General features: G+C 39.9%; 1 protein-coding gene across 1 annotated transcript in view; it reads left to right on the top strand.

The window, feature by feature from the left end:
- The window catches only part of insrb (insulin receptor b), an 87383-nt gene extending 70718 nt beyond the window's left edge, over nt 1-16665 (top strand). Inside the window, exons 7-25 of the mRNA XM_077533239.1 lie at nt 3580-3719; nt 3845-3989; nt 4064-4278; nt 4656-4782; nt 4903-5153; nt 6478-6645; nt 6726-6924; nt 9051-9183; nt 9340-9493; nt 9582-9727; nt 10260-10416; nt 10773-10869; nt 11619-11686; nt 11784-12013; nt 12293-12403; nt 12487-12649; nt 14135-14264; nt 14352-14486; nt 15827-16665. Of these exons, the coding sequence (XP_077389365.1) occupies nt 3580-3719; nt 3845-3989; nt 4064-4278; nt 4656-4782; nt 4903-5153; nt 6478-6645; nt 6726-6924; nt 9051-9183; nt 9340-9493; nt 9582-9727; nt 10260-10416; nt 10773-10869; nt 11619-11686; nt 11784-12013; nt 12293-12403; nt 12487-12649; nt 14135-14264; nt 14352-14486; nt 15827-16181 (3124 nt within the window). The 3' untranslated portion in view covers nt 16182-16665. The remainder of the gene's footprint in view (nt 1-3579; nt 3720-3844; nt 3990-4063; nt 4279-4655; nt 4783-4902; nt 5154-6477; nt 6646-6725; nt 6925-9050; nt 9184-9339; nt 9494-9581; nt 9728-10259; nt 10417-10772; nt 10870-11618; nt 11687-11783; nt 12014-12292; nt 12404-12486; nt 12650-14134; nt 14265-14351; nt 14487-15826) is intronic.
- Nucleotides 16666-20760: the final 4095 nt, after the last annotated feature.

The raw sequence follows: 20760 nt of genomic DNA, 5'->3' as shown, positions 1-20760 counted from the left end.
CTAGAGCGTTACTTCTGAAGGAACTGAATATACTGTACCATTTTCCGTGTGGAAGGTAGGGGAGGGGGGCACCTAAAAGAGAGATTTGCCTTCTACCTTTGTTTAGTAGAGATCATTACGGAGTGTTTCCACATACTAATAAGTCATAAAGCAGAAACGGTGATGTATTCAGTGGTGGAAATTCCTTTTTTAAGGATTAATATTCAGGAAACAGTAATGGGCCATTTGATGTAAAAAAAAAAAAAAAAAAAAAAAAAAAAAAAAAATCCACAAATGCACTCCTCATGACTTCCATCGTAAGTGGTCATGTGTGCACAGAGAGTTGAAGAATTTTGTGTTCTTCTGTCTCTTGGCTGTGCTTCCCAGGGAAAAGCCTTGGTAATAAGATTTGCATAAACATTATATCATTATATTCAATGGCAGTCAATGCATGCTTGCTTGGTCCACGAGCATCCTTTGTTCACCAGCAAACAAAGAAGCTGATTTGGAAGTTAAATTTTTACACTCCGCAAAATAATTCATGCAGGCATCCCTCATTTTTATGGCCACACTTTTTACATATTTCTAAGAATAATGATCATCACTGGAGATATCAGTATGATGATAGAAGCAAACTCTTAAATACCTTTTGAGGTAAAGCTGTCGAGGCTTCAGTCAGAATTAAAGAGCAGGATTATGTTTCTTTTGAGAGGGCTCATATTTGAATGAAACGTTATCCTCCATGCGGTTTTGCGTGCGTGTGTGTGTGTGTGTCTGGGCAGCTCGCTAGACGAGGCTGGCCTTTTGTGAATGAGTTTCCTGAAAGGCGGCACGATGAAGACCCCCTTTCCTAGTGCATGCGCATGTATGAAGCATGTCTGCATTGAGACAAGAGAGGGAAAACACTAAAACGTCTGTTGTTGTTTTTTTTTTTTTCGCTTTTGTTGTCTCTGCATCCGTATGTTGCATATTTGACGGATAAAATTCTTTGCAGTATAATGACCATTCTATATTTCCCACATCAATTAGCAGTTGTGATAAGTGTATTTTGGATATGGCTTTTTTGACTTGGAGGGTTAAAGCAGGGGTGGCCTATACCCTCTGTGGTCAAATCAAAACATATTTGTTTTTAAATGGACAGATGGACTGGTTCATTCTTAAACGAGGTGAAAAAAGTACAAATTCATGCAAAATAGTAGGGATGTTCAATACCACTTTTATTCCAGTACGAGTACTCAACTCTTGAGCAGTTTCCAATACTGATGATACCAAGTACTGATACCACTAGTAGTTTTGATACATAAAATTTTCACACAAAAAAACAAAGCAAAACGGTGACCGATAATTAAAAGTATTGAAATAAATAATTTTCCCTTAAACTTGCATGAAATTAATGGCAATTTTCTATTCTCATTTCTAATTTCCAGTTCCTAATCGTTAAGTAATTGGCAGCCATTGGAAATACGATACCTTGAAATAAGGCTGGGTATCAGCCCAATACCAATACCGATACATATCTTTACTCGCCCATCCCTATAAAATAATTTATTAAAAAAATAAAATAATTTTTTTTTTTTATATAATTAACCAATTATTTGACACAAATCAAACCTGTTTTATAGCTCAATTGTTAATTTTACTTCCTACAATCATTCAATTAACCAATTAATCAGTTAAATATAGAAAATGTAGTAAATGTATATAAATTGTTCGTTTTACTGTTTTTTTTTATTTTATTTACAGTGAATCATTTAACCAATCATCTAATATCATACATGAAGAATAGAATTAATACAAAATGAATGAATACTAATTTTGTAAAATAATACTAATAATCGTAATAAAATAAAATATTAATAATAATAAAAGAAATACAGACCGACTGTGGACCGCTAGCCTTACTTTACCCACCACTGGGATAAATAAAAATTATCTAAGTTCATCACTTTTAAAGTTTTAATTTTAGTAGAAATTGTATTTGTAACTAAACTAAATTGTGTTGTTTCTGGTTCTTCAACATCTACCACTATTAGACCACTACATATAATTTAAAACTCATTGACACAGAGATCAGACATAATTGCTGCATTAGAGCCAGCAAAGTGGGTTATTACATATATGCTATATATGCTCTTTCACACATGACACGGTATTAATTAGATGTCTCACGTAGTCAGAGTGTCAGTTGTTGAACCCCCCGGTCACAACATTATGGAATACCTTACACGCAGGTGTCGACGTTACACGTCGGATACATTCTGTAAAAAGGCAAAACAATTGTTGGGTGGACTAGTGGACCCACAGAGTGTACCCACTCATTGCTGTATTATACAGAACAGCCACACTGGAAAAGACGAAAAAAAATCTGTCTTTTACAGTCAGTGTAAAAGAGGCTTTTATTTTAATTCCTCGGAACACTCTAGGCCTTGTTGTGTTGGAAGTGCTGTGTCATGCCCGCTCCCAACCGACGCACACAAGCACATCACAACACATTCCTGCTTCATTCCATTCAGTCATCTCATTCCATGTCCAATCAGTCTGTGTGATTGAGCATTTGTGGTTTTTGTTTTTGCTTTCAGTGTTCAAACAACAGCTAGTTGTTTGTCTACTTACGGCGTAATATTTTTGGATGCTAACACAAATCCAGTCATGCTCAAAGTCATTCGACTCCTTTCCAAAACAGCAGTACAGTTCAGCTCGACAACAGGACGCAAATTGATTTGTTTTAAAAATTAAAATGTTGTGAATGGATACCAAAATAGAGTGGAACTTTTGAGGTAGAAAATACATTGGTCAACCTCCGGTTTGTTAGCTTTTCAAAACAATTTTCCCATCGGAAGTATTTGAATTGATTTGTTGCAGGGTCAAACGTTTGCCACATTTTTCTCTCAACATTACCTGTTTAGGTTGCTGGTTCTCCTTTTGGTGGAATGAGTGTAGCTAAATGCTGCAAGAAGCCAAAAAAATGTAAAAGTTATTTATAGCTAAATTAGCTAAGCTAGCTTAGCTAACATAACTAACTTGTGTAATATGCTTTCATCATTGAGTGAGTATTTCTTTTTCTGAAACATTTCGGTTGAATGCTCAAATTGTACTTGGTCAGTATTGTATCAATTTTTGTCCCGCTTCTGTTTGTCAACAACCACACTGAGACGCTACTCTGCTATCGGTTGATTAGTTAGCAAAGTATAGGAAGTGCACAAACACTCATTTCATCAAACAAAGCTTCTTCTTCTTGTAATAAACATCCACACACAATTAAATAACCAAGTGTTATATTGTTGTTCTTTGTTTATGATTCTACATGATTCCTTTGGTTCAAGTTACAAGTTGTTTTGCTGCTATCATGTGACCTTATATATGTAGCTCGCATTGGCGAAATGTTTGTGATTGTGCTTCCTGCGATCTCAGCCGTTGCCTCGATTGTGTCTCAGCTCTGAAACGTATCGAACACAGTAATCCCTTTTTGAGTAAATGCATAAAACGTCCTTGCTTGTCTGTATTGATCCCTATCGATCAGTATCATGTCAGCAAGTGCTGGCCTCGCTGCTCTCATTAGGATGCTGATGTTTTTATTGACGGTCCTTTCACTCTGCGCAGGTTGACATGCTCGCCGTGCGCAGGCCTTTGTCCCAAACTCTGCGTGGGGAATAAAACCATCGACTCGGTCACCTCGGCCCAGGCTCTGAGAGGCTGCACTGTTCTCCAAGGCAACATGATTATCAAGATTCGAGGCGGGAGTGAGTTCATTTGCGCACTTCCTTCTGGGACTACGATAGAGGCTTAGATCTTCTCCTTTGTTCTGTGTGATTTACATTTTTTGTTCTACCACAATGTCTGACTCTGCTGTTTTCTTGCCCTGCAGATAACATAGCTGCTGAGCTTGAGGCTAGTTTGGGTCAGATTGAGGAGATCACAGGCTACCTGACGGTTCGCAGAGCCTACGCCCTCGTGTCCCTCTCGTTCCTCCGTAAACTGCGCGTCATCAAAGGGGAGCATCTTGAGGGAGAGTAAGTCGTCTTCCCCTTTTCACTTTTCATCCCCCTCTCCCACTGTTTCTAATGCATCTCTCCATCTCTTTCAGCATCTATGCCTTCTATGCACTGGACAACCAGAACCTGCGAGAGCTGTGGGACTGGTCCAAGCACAACTTGACCATCCAGCGCGGCCGCACCTTCTTCCACTACAACTCCAAACTGTGCATGTCTGAAATCAGCAAAATGGAGGAGGTGACGGGCACCATCAAGCGCAACCAAAAGAATGACATTGCAGTGCGAACCAACGGGGACCAAGCCTCCTGTAAGTTGATGTCATCGCTGATTCATAATTGCAGTAAATTGCATTGTTTTGGCACCTTTCATTTTTACTAAATTGTCAGTCGTCACAGTGATTTTAGTTGGGATCGTCTCCTTTGTATGACTTCACACTATCCTCAATGTTATTACATGAGACATTTTAGCTTGTTTATTATTTTTATTGTGATATTGACAATAGAGCCACACATGATTTCAATTTTGTTTGACTGTATTATTCAGATTTAGTCAGCCAGTGCAGATTTGCCTCTAGTTTGTTAGGCCATCTGAATTTGTCCAGATTAATGTCATAAACACACTTTTTTTTTCTTTTTTTTTTAACTCCAAGTTGCATGCTGATCATCTATCTGCTTTATCTACCAGGTGAAACCAAGCTGCTGAAATTCACACACATTAAGAAGGCGTCAAACAAGATTTTATTGAAGTGGGAGCCATTTTGGCCATTAGATTTCAGAGACTTGCTGGGCTTTATGGTTCTCTACAAAGAAGCGTAAGCATCTGACACAAGTCATATTTTTATTGGTCATGGAGGAGGTGTTTCTGTGTGAACATCAATTCTGCCATCGATGTCACTCGAGTTGATTTCTCTCCTCTTCCTCACTTCCTCTAGGCCGTACAAGAACGTGACCGAGTTTGACGGGCAGGATGCGTGCGGTTCGAACAGCTGGGTGATCGCCGACGTTGACCCGCCTACCCGTGCCTCTGACAACAAGGAGCAGCTCGAGCCGGGCCATTTGATTCGCCCTCTGAAGCCGTGGACCCAGTACGCCATCATGGTCAAAACCCAACTGTCCGCGTCAGACGAGCATCAGGTTCACGGGGCCAAGAGTGAGATCATCTATGTCCGCACCAATGCCTCCAGTGAGTTACACTAGCTTCTGAGCCATGTACAAATTTGGCCCTGATGAGTGACGTGTAGTTGTACAACTTTTATTTTAGACCAGGGGGGAGTAAAAGTAAATGTTGTGAACTAGTGTTATTTTCCTCAACGAAAACTTAACAAAAATAATTCTGTCAACACCCATTTTTCACTATACTAAAACTAGACTAGGCTGGACTAAAACCCTCATTAATAAACACTAACTGGGACTAAATCAGTATACATTTTTGTTGACTAATGAAGACGAGACGGAAATGTACGTCACTTAATAAAAACTGGACTAAAATCTATAATTGTAGTTCATGAACAAAAACGAGACAAAAATTTTATGATTTTGTAAAATCTTGTCTGCTAATCTGTCACTGTGACACTGTCATGTCACACCCCACCTTTCAAATCTGCAGCTAGTAAGTGCAATATGCACAAGCACGTGGGACAGACAGGAAGTGGATTCACTGTGGATTTAAAAAAAAAAAAAAAAAAGTAAAAAAAAAAAAGTAAAAAAAAAAAAAAAGTAAATTATAGTCATAATGTAACATTAATCCAACGGCTTTAACGTTCCATCATCCATAAATAATGTTAATCCGACCACTAACTAATGCTGGATAATTTACTAGCCATAGTAGCCACTTGTTGATATACTGTAGTTGTGTGTCAAGTTGTTTCTCCATCAAAAAGAAAAGAGAAATTTTTATGTGAAATAATTTTAGATCCAAAATGTTCAACATAATCTGCTTACAAAAAATATCCAGGGGTAAAATCATTGTCTATGATAAAAACTAACAAGCGTGTTTGAAATTGGACTAAATTTAAAAATGTCTGATAAAATTAACACTAATATGAACTTTTGACTGTCTTTTCCTTCCAGGTAAGTTTTGTCTCAAACAACAGTTTGTGTGTCCTTGAAGCACAAAAAAAATCCTTACTCATGAATGATTAGTTAAAAGTTATCATGAATTGTTTACACAACATTGTTTGCATCACTATTTGTAGCAGAGTGCTTGCTACATTTTAATAGCCAATGTGTCTTGGCCTGTTACCACAACCGACTGCTGATCACTGGAACAGCATGAAACACTTGGCAGGAAAACCACTATCGTCATTTGCACACACATGCACACAAATGTGCAAACAAAAGACTGACTCATTCAAATCATTGCTCCATAGTGCCGTTGGGGGACAAAAACTCGGCAGGTTACCCTCGCACAGCAAAAACAGAGAGGGGGGGGGATCAATGATGACTGATGGAGCCAGACATTTCTAGAATGTCGTGCCCTCACGTTTGTCTACCTCAATCTTCCTCAGAGCCCTCGGTGCCTCTGGATCCCATCTCCTCCTCCAACTCCTCCTCTCAAATCATCCTCAAGTGGAAGCCGCCCACCAATCCCAACGGCAACATCACCCACTACCGGGTCATCTGCCGCAAGCAACCCGAGGACAGCGACCTCTACAAGTTTGACTACTGTCTGCAAGGTTGATGTCCGACCACGTGGGCTATTAGCAGATAGATCCAACTTTTTTCTTTTTTTTTTCACGCTTTTGTTCTTCGACAGGAATGAAGCTGCCTTCCCGGACCCCGACCCACCTGGATAGCGAGGACGAGCAGAAATGGAACCACACGGACGAGCCCAACATCGGAGGCAAATGTTGCGCCTGCCCCAAGACGGACATTCAGCTCAAGAAAGAGCAGGAGGAGATTGAGTACCGCAAGACCTTTGAGAACTACCTGCACAATGAAGTCTTTGAGAGCAGGTGCGTTTTTGATTTTATTGTCACAATGACTGTTCGAAAGTCAAAGTGCTATCACAGCAAATTAGTGGGGGATTTTAAATTAACTTAAACATGCAGAGCAGAAAGCAGCACTCTAAACACAGTTGGGTGAAAAATAACCCAAATTGGGTGAAAAATGAATCAGCCCAACTTTTTGAATTATTTAACCTAAAGTTAAGTCAAATTAAATTAATAACACACAAAGATACCTAGTTTGAGGGGTTGTTTTGCAGATTATTCAGTTGACCCAATTTTTTTGATTAATTGTATGGCTCAATTGAATTAGGTCAAACCCAAATTTCGGATTTATTTAACAAAAATTAGTTGAGTAAAATTAAATTAATAACCCACAAAACAACCCAATTTTTGGGTAATTTTGTGTGGGTTATTCATGTGATGCAACTTTTTGTGCTAATTGAACAACAATTCAATTGTACAAAAATTTAACCAACCAAACTTTTTGAGGTATTCAGCCCAAAAAGTTGTGTCAAATTAAATTAACTAATTCACTCGTAGCCATTTTCACAGAAGCAATCCCGTTCGCTCCTGGCTGTTTTATTGGATTTTGCAAGGCCCACAGAATATTGTGTTCTATTGCTATAAAAACATGGAACCTATCAAAAGAAAGATTCAAGTCTCTTCTTTCATCTATCTGTTTACGTTTTGCAGCAATTAGCATTAGAAGAGAGCTAAGTTTCATCAGTTTTCACAAATTTTTAATATTGTGAGTAATTGAGCTTTTTTTCAACATGGCCCCGGTTGATCTCCTTTGCTCTGCTGTTTGTGCAATAACTACCTTTTCTGCAACCGTTCTTTGCTGTTGAGAGGCTGCATCAAAGCCTTCTGTATGCTCTAGCATAAAACAAAAAACGTATAAATACGTCTTTGGGACACTAAAACATTAAAAAAATAAATGTATTTACACGTTATTGGGAGCTAATTAGTTAATAACCCACAGATCAACACAATTTTGGGGGTTATTTCATTTGATCCAACTTTTTGGGTTAACTGAATAACCCAAAGAGTTGTGTTGGTTCCTTTTTTTTTTTTTTTTTTTTTTTTTTTTTTTTTTTTTAATTTGACCCAACTGTTTTTAGAGTGTACTAGGGATGGGCGAGTACTGATATCAAGTATCTTATTTGAAGGAATCGGTACTCGGGACTCAGCCATCCTCATGGGGCTGTTTTACGATCAGGAACCAGAAATGAAAAATTAGAAAAGAAAATTGCCAGTAATTTCATGCAATTTTAATGAAACATAAATGTTATATTAGAATATATTGTTCTTTCTTTCTAATGTCTATGTATCAAAAGTACTAGTGGTATTACTACTTGTTATTGGTGACGGTGACAACTCAAGGTTGCGTTTAAAAAAAAATAAAAATTGAAGATTCCTAATTATGACTCTCTCATTGGCACATCAGAAAGCCCTTTAACCAGCCAGACAAGATGACCCGTCTTTTGTCTGTATTTGTCTACTGCAGATCCGTGCCAACTCTCCCTCGTCCTTCAATGTTTGTGTGTGTCATTTATGTGGACTTGTTTTTGTTCCGGGCAGGTCAGTGGGGGTGGGCACATGGTGGGAGGTGCTGATTTTGGAGGCCCCAGTGCACCTAACCCATCCTCTTGAAACACACACACATACACGCTCTGTTGCGGCTTCCCTACGGGAGTGATTACTGCGGCCATTATCATTCACGCCAGTCAGGCGTGCAGTCATGCGGACGGACATTCGGACACGCACACACACAGGGAAACTCACACACACCTCAGCAGGACTTAGAGCCCACAATGTAAGAGGTCAGTATCATGCAACGCAGTGCACAAAAACCTCTCCATGTTTCTCTTTTCCATCACGCAAAGGGGATGTCGGACATTTTTCTCCCACCTGAGCAGCTTTTAACTTAACCTTGTAGCTCTGAACTCTTGGCAAGAGAAGTACAATATAGTTAATGACGCTTTAATAGAAAGTTGCGAAAAGGTCCTGCTGAATTGGTTCAGTGATGCATTTCCATTTCAGGAAGTGGCCATTGGCTCATGTATACCATCTAGTGGAGGTAGTTAGAAGAAGGTGGCAGTGACAGAATGCTTCATGTGTTCTTTTTCCAGACCATCACGTCGGCGACGTTCAGTGGGCGTGGCCAACGCCACCGAAATGCCTTTCCTCCTTCCCACAGCCCCCAGCGTTCTGAACGGTTCGACCAAAGCCACGCCGAAAGACGAGGATGAGGAGGGAGCTAAGGTCTTTTTTTTTTTTTTTAAATTAAATATACTCCATAGGCTGTTCATCAAATTGTTGTATTTTCCATCCTGGCTTGACCGACATGATCATTCCAGAAAAAAAATGTCTGTAATCGTGCTGCTCCTTCATTTTTTTTTTTTTTTTAATCCTCCACAGGTTGAACTGAAAGTCTTTTCAAAAGAATCAACAGTCATCTCCAACCTGCAACACTTTACCAGTTATAAAATTGAGATCATGGCCTGCAACCATCCCACAGACCTCAAGCGCTGCAGCATGGCGACTTACATCAGTGCTAGAACTATGCCCGAAGGTGAATCCACATTGCGCCGATTTGAGAAATGCATTCCAGGAATATAATCTCTACATGGTCCATTTTATTTTTTCTTCTTCGTGTACAGAGAAAGCCGATGACATCCCAAGCCATGTGACCCATGAGTTATTGGACGACGAGCCTGCTGTGTTGATTAAGTGGAAGGCACCCGTCTCTCCAAATGGTCTCATCATCCTGTATGAAGTCTTCTACAGGAAGGTTGGCGAGACCGAGGTCAGTACCACCAGACCTGTTTAGAAACTTCACTTTTGTGTTACAACGCCATTGCAGTCGGACAGTGAGAACTAGAAAATCCTCCGTGCTGAGGCAAGAAAGAAAATATTTGTTTATAAAACCCCCAGTGCTGCTGTGTATGTTTGCATATATTTATTTGTGAGTTGTTTGTGTGGCAAAAATGTGTGAATTTGACTTGTATTGCTCTTCATGGTGCCACAGCCTGAGTACAGGAGCCAGTCGCTGCTCTGTTGCCATAGCAACAGAGGCAGGAAGGGAGCCGAGAATGCAGGCACAGGGATCGACAGGCACTGCACTGCACTCTGCATGCATCCTGCAGCTAAAACAAACTAGGATTCCTTTAAAATGTGCAGCATGTTTGACCTTCAAATTAAACTTTTTTTGTTGTTGTTGTTTTGTTTTTTAAATACATAATGTGTGGTACATGATAAAACAAACAGACTTAAACCTAACTCCATATCAATCCGTATTTGGATTGCTGACTTTTTTTCCATGTTTGGGGCGACTCCAGGTCCGCACAGCTTGTGTTTCTCGGCCTGCCTACCTCAAGTCTGGCGGCACGAAGCTGTCGCTCGTACACCCCGGGAACTACAGCGTGAGGGTCCGCGCTACCTCCTTGGCAGGAAACGGCTCTTTCACAGAAACCACCTACTTCTTCATGCCCAATAGTAAGGCTGGATGTTATATAGTGTATTGAATTTAAACAGGGATGTTCCTTCATGCTTTTATTGATTTATAGCCGTGTCAAGATTTATTACTTTGACGTCAAATTTTCTTTTTGCTGAAAGTTGGATGAAATGTAAGCAGTAAATTATTTTAATGGGTTATTTTTATGTGACTATTTCACTGCATCATGAGCTCAGTCTGCAAACCTGCACACTGTACAGCAGTGTTTCCCAACTATATCCATCAGGGGGCAACAAAAAGCACACTGCTGCATTGCTTTCATCTTGCGTTAGATTTTCATTAGAATAAACTTAACTTGGATCTATGACCTCACGAAAGACTTGCATGTGACTTGCAGAGGATCCCGGTATAATTGGGGTTGTGATCGGCCCAGTCATCTGCTTTATCCTGCTGTTGATCGTGGGAGCTGCTGTCTTTGTGGTCTTCAAGAAAAAGTAAGTTCAATGTTGGTATCCATTCAGATTTAGGACCATGGGACATGCTGTTAAAGTGAACTGAAGTCAAGTCAAAAATGGCGGCCATTTTGCCACCTGCTGTCGACTGAAAATGACAACATAGTACAGCTGTGCAATTAATTAATATTCAATTCCAATTTCAATTATTACACTCCACAATTAAAAAAAAAAATCAGCATAATCCATCCATCCATCCATTTTCTTGACCGCCTATTGTAAAAAATAAAATAAAAACAAAATTATTAATACTAATTTTGAGTTGTTTGAATTTATATATATATATATATATGCACCTTTTTTGTTTTAAAATTAATAATTTAATAAATCACAAGGAACTTGCATAATTATGGTGTTTCAAATAAATTTATTTGTCTTAATATTTTTTACAGTTTAAACATTTTCTTGTGTTGTTCCAAAAAACAAATGACAGTCCTAATCGTGATTTCAGTTATTACCAAATTAATTGTGATTAATATTTTGTTCATAATCAAGCTCAGTAAATGGCAATATGGCCATCCCCTGAGATGGATAAAAATGGGGGAATTTTACTCCTATAACTAGTATACTGTTTGGCAGAGTAGGGGCAAATAAAATATATTATTGTAAAGAAAATGTTTGATGTGACTTCCCCATTTAGTCGGTGTTTCTGAATATTTTTGGAGCCAACACATATTTCACATTAAAAAAATCTTCAGTGTGTCACACTGCTGTGCTTGTATCTGTTCCAGGCAGACAGAGGGCCCAACTGGACCTCTCATTGCCTCCTCAAACCCAGAGTACCTCAGTGCCAATGATGGTAAGAAGCATCATAACAAACTCGTTTGGGGTTTGACCGTATATCCTTTGTAGCGATGATTTGACAGTTCCCCTCTCAACTCCACCATTTTGTGTAGTTTATGTTCCCGATGAGTGGGAAGTCCCGCGGGAGAAGATCACGGTGCTCGGGGAGTTGGGTCAGGGCTCCTTCGGCATGGTGTACGACGGCTGCGCCAAGGACATCGTCAAAGGAGACCCGGACACCCGCGTGGCCGTCAAGACGGTCAACGAGTCGGCCAGCCTGCGCGAGCGGATCGAGTTCCTCAATGAGGCCTCCGTCATGAAGGCGTTCAGCTGTCACCATGTGGTAATTCACCATGCTTGCCGTCACTTCAAGCAGCATAAGCACTCATTACTCAGAGATTCATGACGGGCTTGTTGTGTTGACGCGACCATACTGACTCACAGTTTGACTCCCAAAACAAACATTCCCACTTGTAATTGCTGTTTTACTGCCTTACCATATGTCCCAACATTCTTTTATGTCTTTAGTCCAGCTGACTCAGATGATCAGGTCCAAGATTCATGATAGAAGTGTGTTTTTTTTTTTTTTTTCATTTACATTTGTTTTTTTGTTTTTTTATAGGTACGCCTTTTAGGTGTTGTGTCCAAAGGTCAGCCCACCCTAGTGGTGATGGAGCTAATGACACACGGTGACCTGAAGAGCTATCTGCGAAGCCTCAGGCCAGACTCTGAGGTAGACACTGCCTGCAAAATGCATGCCTCATACACACATATTCCAAAGTTCTTATTCCTGTGTATTTATTTATTTTTTTCAAGAACAACCCAACCGGCCGTCCTCCGCCTACCCTGAAGGAGATGATCCAGATGGCCGCGGAAATCGCAGACGGCATGGCCTACCTCAACGCCAAGAAGTTTGTGCACAGAGACCTGGCAGCCAGAAACTGTATGGTGGCAGAGGACTTCACCGTCAAGATTGGAGGTACTGATGCATGCCGTTTTATTTTTTGACTGGTTTCTGTTCAGTCTTGATATACAAAAATACAAAGTAACAACCCTTCAGATGGCCTCAAACCTAGCACTTGATGGAGAATCCTTGATCTGGAAAGCTCTATTGACAGAGCAGATCAGGATGCATGGAAGCAACCTTGAAGACATGGAAGTACAGCTTGCATGCAGAAACCTCAGCTAAGGAACCTCGACATAATGACAAAAGTGTAATTCGGTAACTCTCGCTAGAGCAATGCACAATTATATATGCCAGAATGAAGGCCTATATAATAAAATAAGAGTGACTAGACAAACTAAGAGTGATTAATATGACCATAACCATTGATAATTTCGTCAATGAAAATTTTTCGTCATAATTTTTGTCACGAAAATATTTTTCCAGACGAAAATTAAACAAAAACTAAAATAGAATCCATTCATTGAGACTGCAGTATAACGATAACTAAAATTGAAAGGCAATTTTGTCAATGACTAAAACGGAAATGAAAACAACACAATGATGAAAATTTACACAATCCAATCAGAAGGATTTTTTGTCCACTAAAATTGGATTAAAACTAAAATACAATCAGATGACTAAATTATGACTAAAACTTTAATTTATTTTAGTCAAAAGACTATAACTAATACTAAATTAAAATTTCTTGCCAAAATTAACACTGACCATAACTACTGCTGAGCAGCTGACAACATTATTGCTATGCAGGACTTAGTAACTGTATAGCAACTACAAAACAAGAGTGACTAGACAAACTAAGAGTGGCTATTACATAATCATGAGGGACATAGCAACTGCATAGCAGTTGAGAATATTATCAAAATACTGTAAGGGACCTAATAACTACATTGGAACTAAAAAAAAAAAAAAAAAAAAAAAACACACAGGAGTGACTAGACAAACTAAGAGTAGGTAATACATCATCATCATGATCATCGTCATAAGGGACATAGCAACTGCATAGCAACTGACAACATCACAACACAACCCAAAACACAGTCATAACAGTTTCATCAACTTTCCGTTTACTGACCACTTGGCACAACTCAATACGATCCAGGATAAAATTCTATATATTGTGTGTATTTGAAATGGATGTTTAAAAAAAAAAAAAAAATATATATATATATATATATAGTTTATCTAATATATTAGATATATTCATTCATTTTAACACAGTTATCAGGATGTCTTCAGATTATTCCTGATCAGCTACACTGTAATTGTAATTTTACCATAATTTATGGTTGCATTTGTAGTTTGCAGTGGTGTCAAAATGCTCTGTATGATAACGACAGATTTGTACATTACGTCCCTCTAAATAAGGTAACAAAACTGTCAACACAGTTTCAGTTCATGTTGCGTTGGTTCTTCAGGTGTACCTAATCTTGTGGCCGTGACAGTTGCTAATAGCTTACTGCAGTCAATTATCCCCATCCTCTTTTGCCTTCATCTTAGACTTTGGTATGACGCGAGACATCTATGAGACTGACTACTACCGCAAAGGGGGGAAGGGCCTGCTTCCTGTCAGGTGGATGGCTCCGGAGTCTCTAAAGGACGGCGTCTTCACTGCCCACTCTGACTGCTGGTAGGCGAGCGGCCCGACAGGCCACACACTCACCTCACCGCGGCAAATGTCATCAGCGCATTCGGAGACATTTTCTTGCTCTTCCAGGTCGTTCGGCGTCGTGCTGTGGGAGATCAGCACGCTAGCAGAGCAGCCTTACCAGGGCCTGTCCAATGAGCAGGTTCTCAAATTTGTCATGGACGGAGGATACCTGGACCGCCCGGACAACTGTCCCGAGAGGATGTGAGTCGTTGAAAGTCGCTGTGCCACTTGTGCGAGCTTAAGGTTACATGTGTTTGTGCAACAATTTATTTTATGAGAAAAAAAATGTCTAAGTATGAATGCCAACACAAGGCAAAGTATTGATATTAGCTATTTTTATATAGCCCACCAATGCTAAGAAAATGAATGCCACTCAACAAATACAGTATGCCAAATCTTAAGGTGTCTCAAACCGTAGCCGTGCTACACAAGGTTAAAGAATTATTGAACAAGAATGCTTTGTTATTGTTATATAATTCATTTACGGTATTGTTCCATACCTGACTTATTGCATTGTCGTGTGGGGGTGTGCAGCCAAAACCTACACTGAACCCATATTTCGTTTTTACAGAAATGTGCTATTCGTGTCGCTTGCGGTTGTGGATACAGAGACCACACTAATCCATTATTCATACAACTAAAAAAAAAATGTAAATTTAATTTCTTTTACTTTAAAGAGTGAAATAAAAATTTGAATTTGAACATGAAGACTGGCTAATGCTTAGCCCGTTAACAGCCAGCTGTCATTCCCTGACACCCAAGTCACTCACCAGGCCAGGCTCCGCCTTTAAAAGCCATCCACACTCACAAAGTCGTATATACTACAGTAAAATGTGTGGATGGCGACCCCAAGTGGACAAGATGTGCACCCAACATGCACGTTATTGTCTCAATAATGCAAACTTATTTTTGTATGATTAGTCGATGGGATAATTAGTAGAATGCTCTGTTATAAAAATACAACAAAACTTCAATCGCCGGGGTTGCGTTCCAGGCCGCCCCCACAATAAGTAAAATCTGTGATATTGAAATACCTTATTTAAATGCGCTCTACACATTTTTTTTAAAGCACATGCGAAAGCATTCGATAACACAAAAATAATGTACACTGTACTGATGCCTCAGTTTACATGTATTTACAGCAAACAAATCCTGTTTTTTCTTTTTTTCCACAACTAACAAACTTATCATCTTACAATATGCGTCAATAATCAGGTCCAAAATCGTACATTCTAAATTGACCTGCCACCGTCGATTTCTGTAGGCCTAAAAAGCAGGATTACAGCAGATGACATTAAATTATCGTAATAAATAAAATAATAGCACTTCCTGTTTTGTTTTTCTTTTAAATGTACACCACCTCAAGGTACTGTAAATAAGCGTTCCGCCGTCTAGTGGGTAACATTGGAATTACACCCAATGAGGGTAACTTAAAAAAAAATAAAATAAATCTGCATCTAAAACCCATGATGATTTTTACTATATTTCTGTAAATGTGATTCCACCAACTAATTTGTGAGTTTCCCATTTCCACCACCCAGGCACAACTTAATGCAGATGTGCTGGCAGTACAATCCCAAAATGCGGCCCATGTTCCACGAGATCATCGAGATGCTGCGGGAGGACCTGCACCCGTCTTTCCAGGAGGTCTCCTTCTTCTACAGCGAAGAGAACAAGGTCCCCGAGACGGAGGAGTTTGACTTGGACCTGGACAACATGGAGAGCATCCCCCTGGACCCGTCCTCGTACTCGCAAAGAGAGGAGAGCTTAGGCAGGGACAGCGGGCCCTCCGTGGCCCTGAGGGGGAACTACGAGGAGCACGTCCCCTACACACACATGAACGGTGGCAAGAAAAACGGACGAATCTTATCGTTGCCCAGATCCAGCCCTTCCTAACATCCCCAAAAGAACTCGCCCAACTGGCCCGACCTCAACCTCTTCCTTCTTTTCTCTCGGAATCCTTCGTGTTCCTCTTCGTCGTACTCTCGGAGAAGAACTTCTCAACACACACGCACAGATCTCAGGACTTTTACTTTTTCTTCCTCATGACTGCCAAACAGGCTATCAAGGGATGAAAACAGCACATCATGGGTCTTTCTGCTATCATCATCATCTTCATGTTTCTGGCTGTTGCCGCCGTTCCAGGACGCTTTTTTTTTTATGGAAACGGAGGAGAAAAAAAAAAAAAGAACTGTGAACACGAGGAACCTTCAACAACCACAAGGCTGCTCTCCCTTCCACTGGGCGTTTCGTTCCTTCTCCTGACTTAGTCTTTCTACTCAGATCGTGGCCTTTGGATACGTGGCCTATACAGAAAGAGAAGCGTTTTTCCTAGCTCGTCTTCGTTCCCTTTTGACAATAAAATTCATTTCAGTTTGGAGACGGTGGGATGAGTTGATGATAGAACAAACATCTAATCCTAGAGGAAGCTCGGGTCTTTTGCTTTTGTTTTGTTTTTTGTTCCTTCTGGTTCTGCAGAATTCCAAAACGACACACATACTCATCGGGTGAATAGTTTTTAATTTATTTGCTTTTCTCGTTGTTTTCTCTCTTTTCTATCAGTGTCCTCACTTATATGGCTGAAGGATATTTAAACAGTTAAGAATTGGACAAAGGAGTTCCTCAGACTGACCAATAGCTGCTGCTTTGATATATTTTACTAGGTATAGAAATATGAGAATTTATATAATATATATAGTATATATGGGATATTGGTATTACGGTACCAACATTTTATATATATAATATATGAATCGATGTTTTTGTATATAGTTCATATTTGTAATATTTTTCATCAAAAGCTTTGTTAGTATCTAGATTTTATTTTTTTGCCAATGGTTTTCCTTGAAATGTTTTTATTTTTGTAGCCCCCGATATCCCACTAATCTGCCATCAGTGCTCTCTCCTCTCGTAGTGTGACCACCCGGAGGGGAAATAACTTCAGCCCACTTGATCCTTTCTCCTTTTTCCCCCCTCTTCTTCTTGTTATTAAGCCCCCCTCGGACCCTCTGTCTGTCCAAAGAGGAGACTTTTATTTGTTTACAATCATAACAGAATCCACACAAAAAAGCTTTAAAAAAAAAAAAAAAAAAAGTGCAGATGAGGTCTGATCACCCTTTGGTCCGAGGGCGGCCCGATGAATGTACTTCCTTTTTGACGGCAACACAAGTCCTGTATTAGTCGGAAGGTTCCGAGTTTCGTGAGTTGGGTTCGCCTGTGTGATCCTCTAGCCCACTTAACAAGAAGAACTTGTCACAATTTACAATCGGGCCTAATTTCCACTTTCAGTGAGAAGACAGTCGCAAATGTCTCCTTGTTGGGTTTGCCTCTGCATGTGTCTCCCTTTACCTGCCCCCCCCCAAAGCAATGGCCACAAAGTTCCAGCAGGTGGCGCAGACAGATGATCGTCTTGAGTGAGGGCACGTGAGTTCATCGTTTTCTTCATTTTGTCTTTTTGCAATTGCAACATCACCAAATTGGATTTAATGAAACTGTAATTTAGCAACTTTTCATCCACGTGGAGCACTTAAGAAAATCCCAAAGATATCCAGTAGTATGCATCGTGGTTGTCGACGCCCCCTTTTTTCCCCGTTCATGTTTTTCCAACGTAAATCACTGCTTGTTACTCACTGGTGGGCGATTTTAACATCCGCTCACCTTGTTGCAGTGCCTTAGCTATGGACGCTGCATTATGGCCTCAGTCTCTGGGGGAAAAAAAGGGAGGAAGTTTTTTATTTTATTTTATTTTTTAAAAAGGGATGCTGCTCCTGCTTGTTCTGATTGAAGCTGTGTTGCTCATTTGTTGCAGTAGAAAACCCAACAGAGGCGAGGTCTGACGTTGTGGGATTTAGTAGCAGCGTTTTATTTACGCAGCGCTTGTATTTGTTTGATCACGTCTCCCTTTTAAAGACTCTTAATCAATTCACCCATATCAGTCAACGAGCAACTGTGGCCACCGATGGGGCCTGGTAGCGCTGGGCAGCTTTCTGAGAAGTGTCCGACTCTTTGGGAAGCCCTTCTGTTTTATATCAGTGCCTTCTCCTGCTTGGAGTTGCCCAGCATCATTGGGGTGGTCTGAGGAGGGAGAGCTGAGAGAAATCTCGGGCTGTTGTAAATGATATGTGATGTAGTTGCAAATATGGAAAAAAAAAAAAAAAAGATGCATGACAGAAACATGGTGGACTTGAGCTGTGTCACACCAACAGTGTTTCCCAACCATTTGACGTGAGAAAAATCCCACTAAACCAAAATGTTACTCAAATTTATTAGGAGTGTCAAAACTAATGTGTTAATTTTGACTTAATTTATAGTTCCTTTGACACTACTATTTTTTTTAACGCGTGATTGACCGCCCCTTACTTGGAAAGCCTGTACTGGGGGAATTCCACTCGCAACGCATCAGGCAATTCCACATCAAAATTTAGTAGTAATAAATTAAATAATGCATATATTTGTGGAAACCGGGGTCAGGTTGTATTTTACAATTTTAAAAATGTGCAGAATTTTACAAGTTAATGTTAAAAATTAGACAGCTCTTAATATGGAAAAAAAAAAATGGACTGAGGTGTCACGTCTTACAAATGCAATTATGCCATCTAGTGGCAGAAAAATGACAACACAAATCAATCACACTCATTTTTTTACAGTACAACTTTTTAATTTTAACTCAATTTTATGAATTATTATGAAAAAAAATACTAAAAGATGCAGTCATTTCTATTTAACATTTTAACATTAAGTGTGAAAACTTTTAGAACAGCTATAACATTTGTGATTAATTGTAAATTGTGAATTGATCAAAAATTTTAATCGCCTGACACCCCTAACAAAATAATGAAGATCCTGTCTCAGTTTACCATATTTTTTGAGTATGTCGCCCATGTCAAAAAAAAAAAAAAATATATATACATCATCAAGATGAAAAAACATGCACTATATAAGTTGCATTCTGGGGGGTTGGGAAGCGGCGACAAATGAGTTCCAGTTAGATTTGAAACTTGTAACTACAGAAACATTTTTCTTTTTAGTTTAAAATTGGGTCACCTTAACTATAATCTGGCGTCGCATTGTGGCCAAAGGTAGAATCCTGGTTGGTTATTTTGCCTTTTGATGCTATAAATAGTAAATCCTTGTTGTGGCGGATGCCACACGCTAACTAGTGAGCTAGCTGTAGAGACACTCCCTTGGCAGGACCGAAAACAAGTGCGGCTCATCGTCCAAAAAATATGGTAGTCACAAATTTATTGACTCGCTGTGAAATCTGAGCCTTTTCATCCAGTCAACACAAATTTTCTTTTGTCCGAATGGCAACGGTGGCTACACGGATTATGTGTAACTTCTGCCCTCTAGTGGAAAAGCATTTAATTGCTCTGCCTCTCACTGTACATTGCTAGCGTAGAAAGATGAACATGAAATTGGGTAATTGTCCGGGCACAGTGGTTGGGAATCAATGCGCTATCATATAATATAGTACGTAACACAGCACTGTTTGGCCTGTCAAGTCACTGTGAACGGCTTCAAGCTTCGTAGTATGTTGTATGAAAAAAATGTGTACACAGCTCCCGGACACCTCGTGGCATATGCAATTCCTCATCAAGATGGTGCCCCAACTTGTAGATATTTATTTTGGTACGGTCAAGAGCAAAGCGGTTAGCATCCGAGTGGAGCATTTAAAAAAAAAAATGGTGGGTGTGTGAGGGTGGAGCGATGCCGAGTCCTTTTTTTGTTGTTTATCATCACCGTCGTCGTCGTCGTTGTGGTTAATGTTGTCTTGGTGGAAGTCTACCTCAGTGCACGCGGAGGAATCACACCAGACGCTCACCTGACATCGTCTTCTTCTGTCTGCTTTCCTGCCTTATGCGCATTTTCTTGGCTGCTTCCATACAAACGTTGATTACACCCCCTCCTTGGATTTATTTATTTTTAAATCTAATGTACTGCAGTTCCTTGAAAATAACTTAAGTCCTCTTGCCCCTAGAAAGAACAAATCACGTGCGCTCAGTTAGTTACACTAAATGAACCAAAGTATTGGGACGCAACCCTCCATGACCAAAACAGGATTTTGTGGTTAATCAAGAGGGAATATTTTGTTTTTGGACCTTTGTGAGGTCAGAAGAAATTCTTCCATCCAACCATGGACCTTGCTTCACGCATTTTACATAAAAAAAAAAGAAAAAAAAAAGGAGGATTCTCAATAGTTTGTCCCAAAACTTTAGTTTGTGAAGTGTAAGTGTGTCCAAACAGATCTAGAATATCTCGATTGTTTTTTGTTGTTGTTTTTTTTTAGTCTCAGGGAGGCGGCCTGATGCTCGGAGGAGGATGAAGAAGAAGAGATACACCTTAGCTACCTTTGATATCAGATGAGACTGAAGAGAAAGTTCTTAGCACCCTTGCAAAAATGGACACGATAAGCACCCCCCCCCCCCCCCCCCCCCCCCTGCACACACACACACACACACCCGCCTCTCCGATCTCC

This window comes from Festucalex cinctus, chromosome 10 (genome assembly GCF_051991245.1).
Source record: "Festucalex cinctus isolate MCC-2025b chromosome 10, RoL_Fcin_1.0, whole genome shotgun sequence".
Classification (NCBI taxonomy): domain Eukaryota; kingdom Metazoa; phylum Chordata; class Actinopteri; order Syngnathiformes; family Syngnathidae; genus Festucalex; species Festucalex cinctus.
This window is presented reverse-complemented; position numbering and strand designations above follow the sequence as displayed.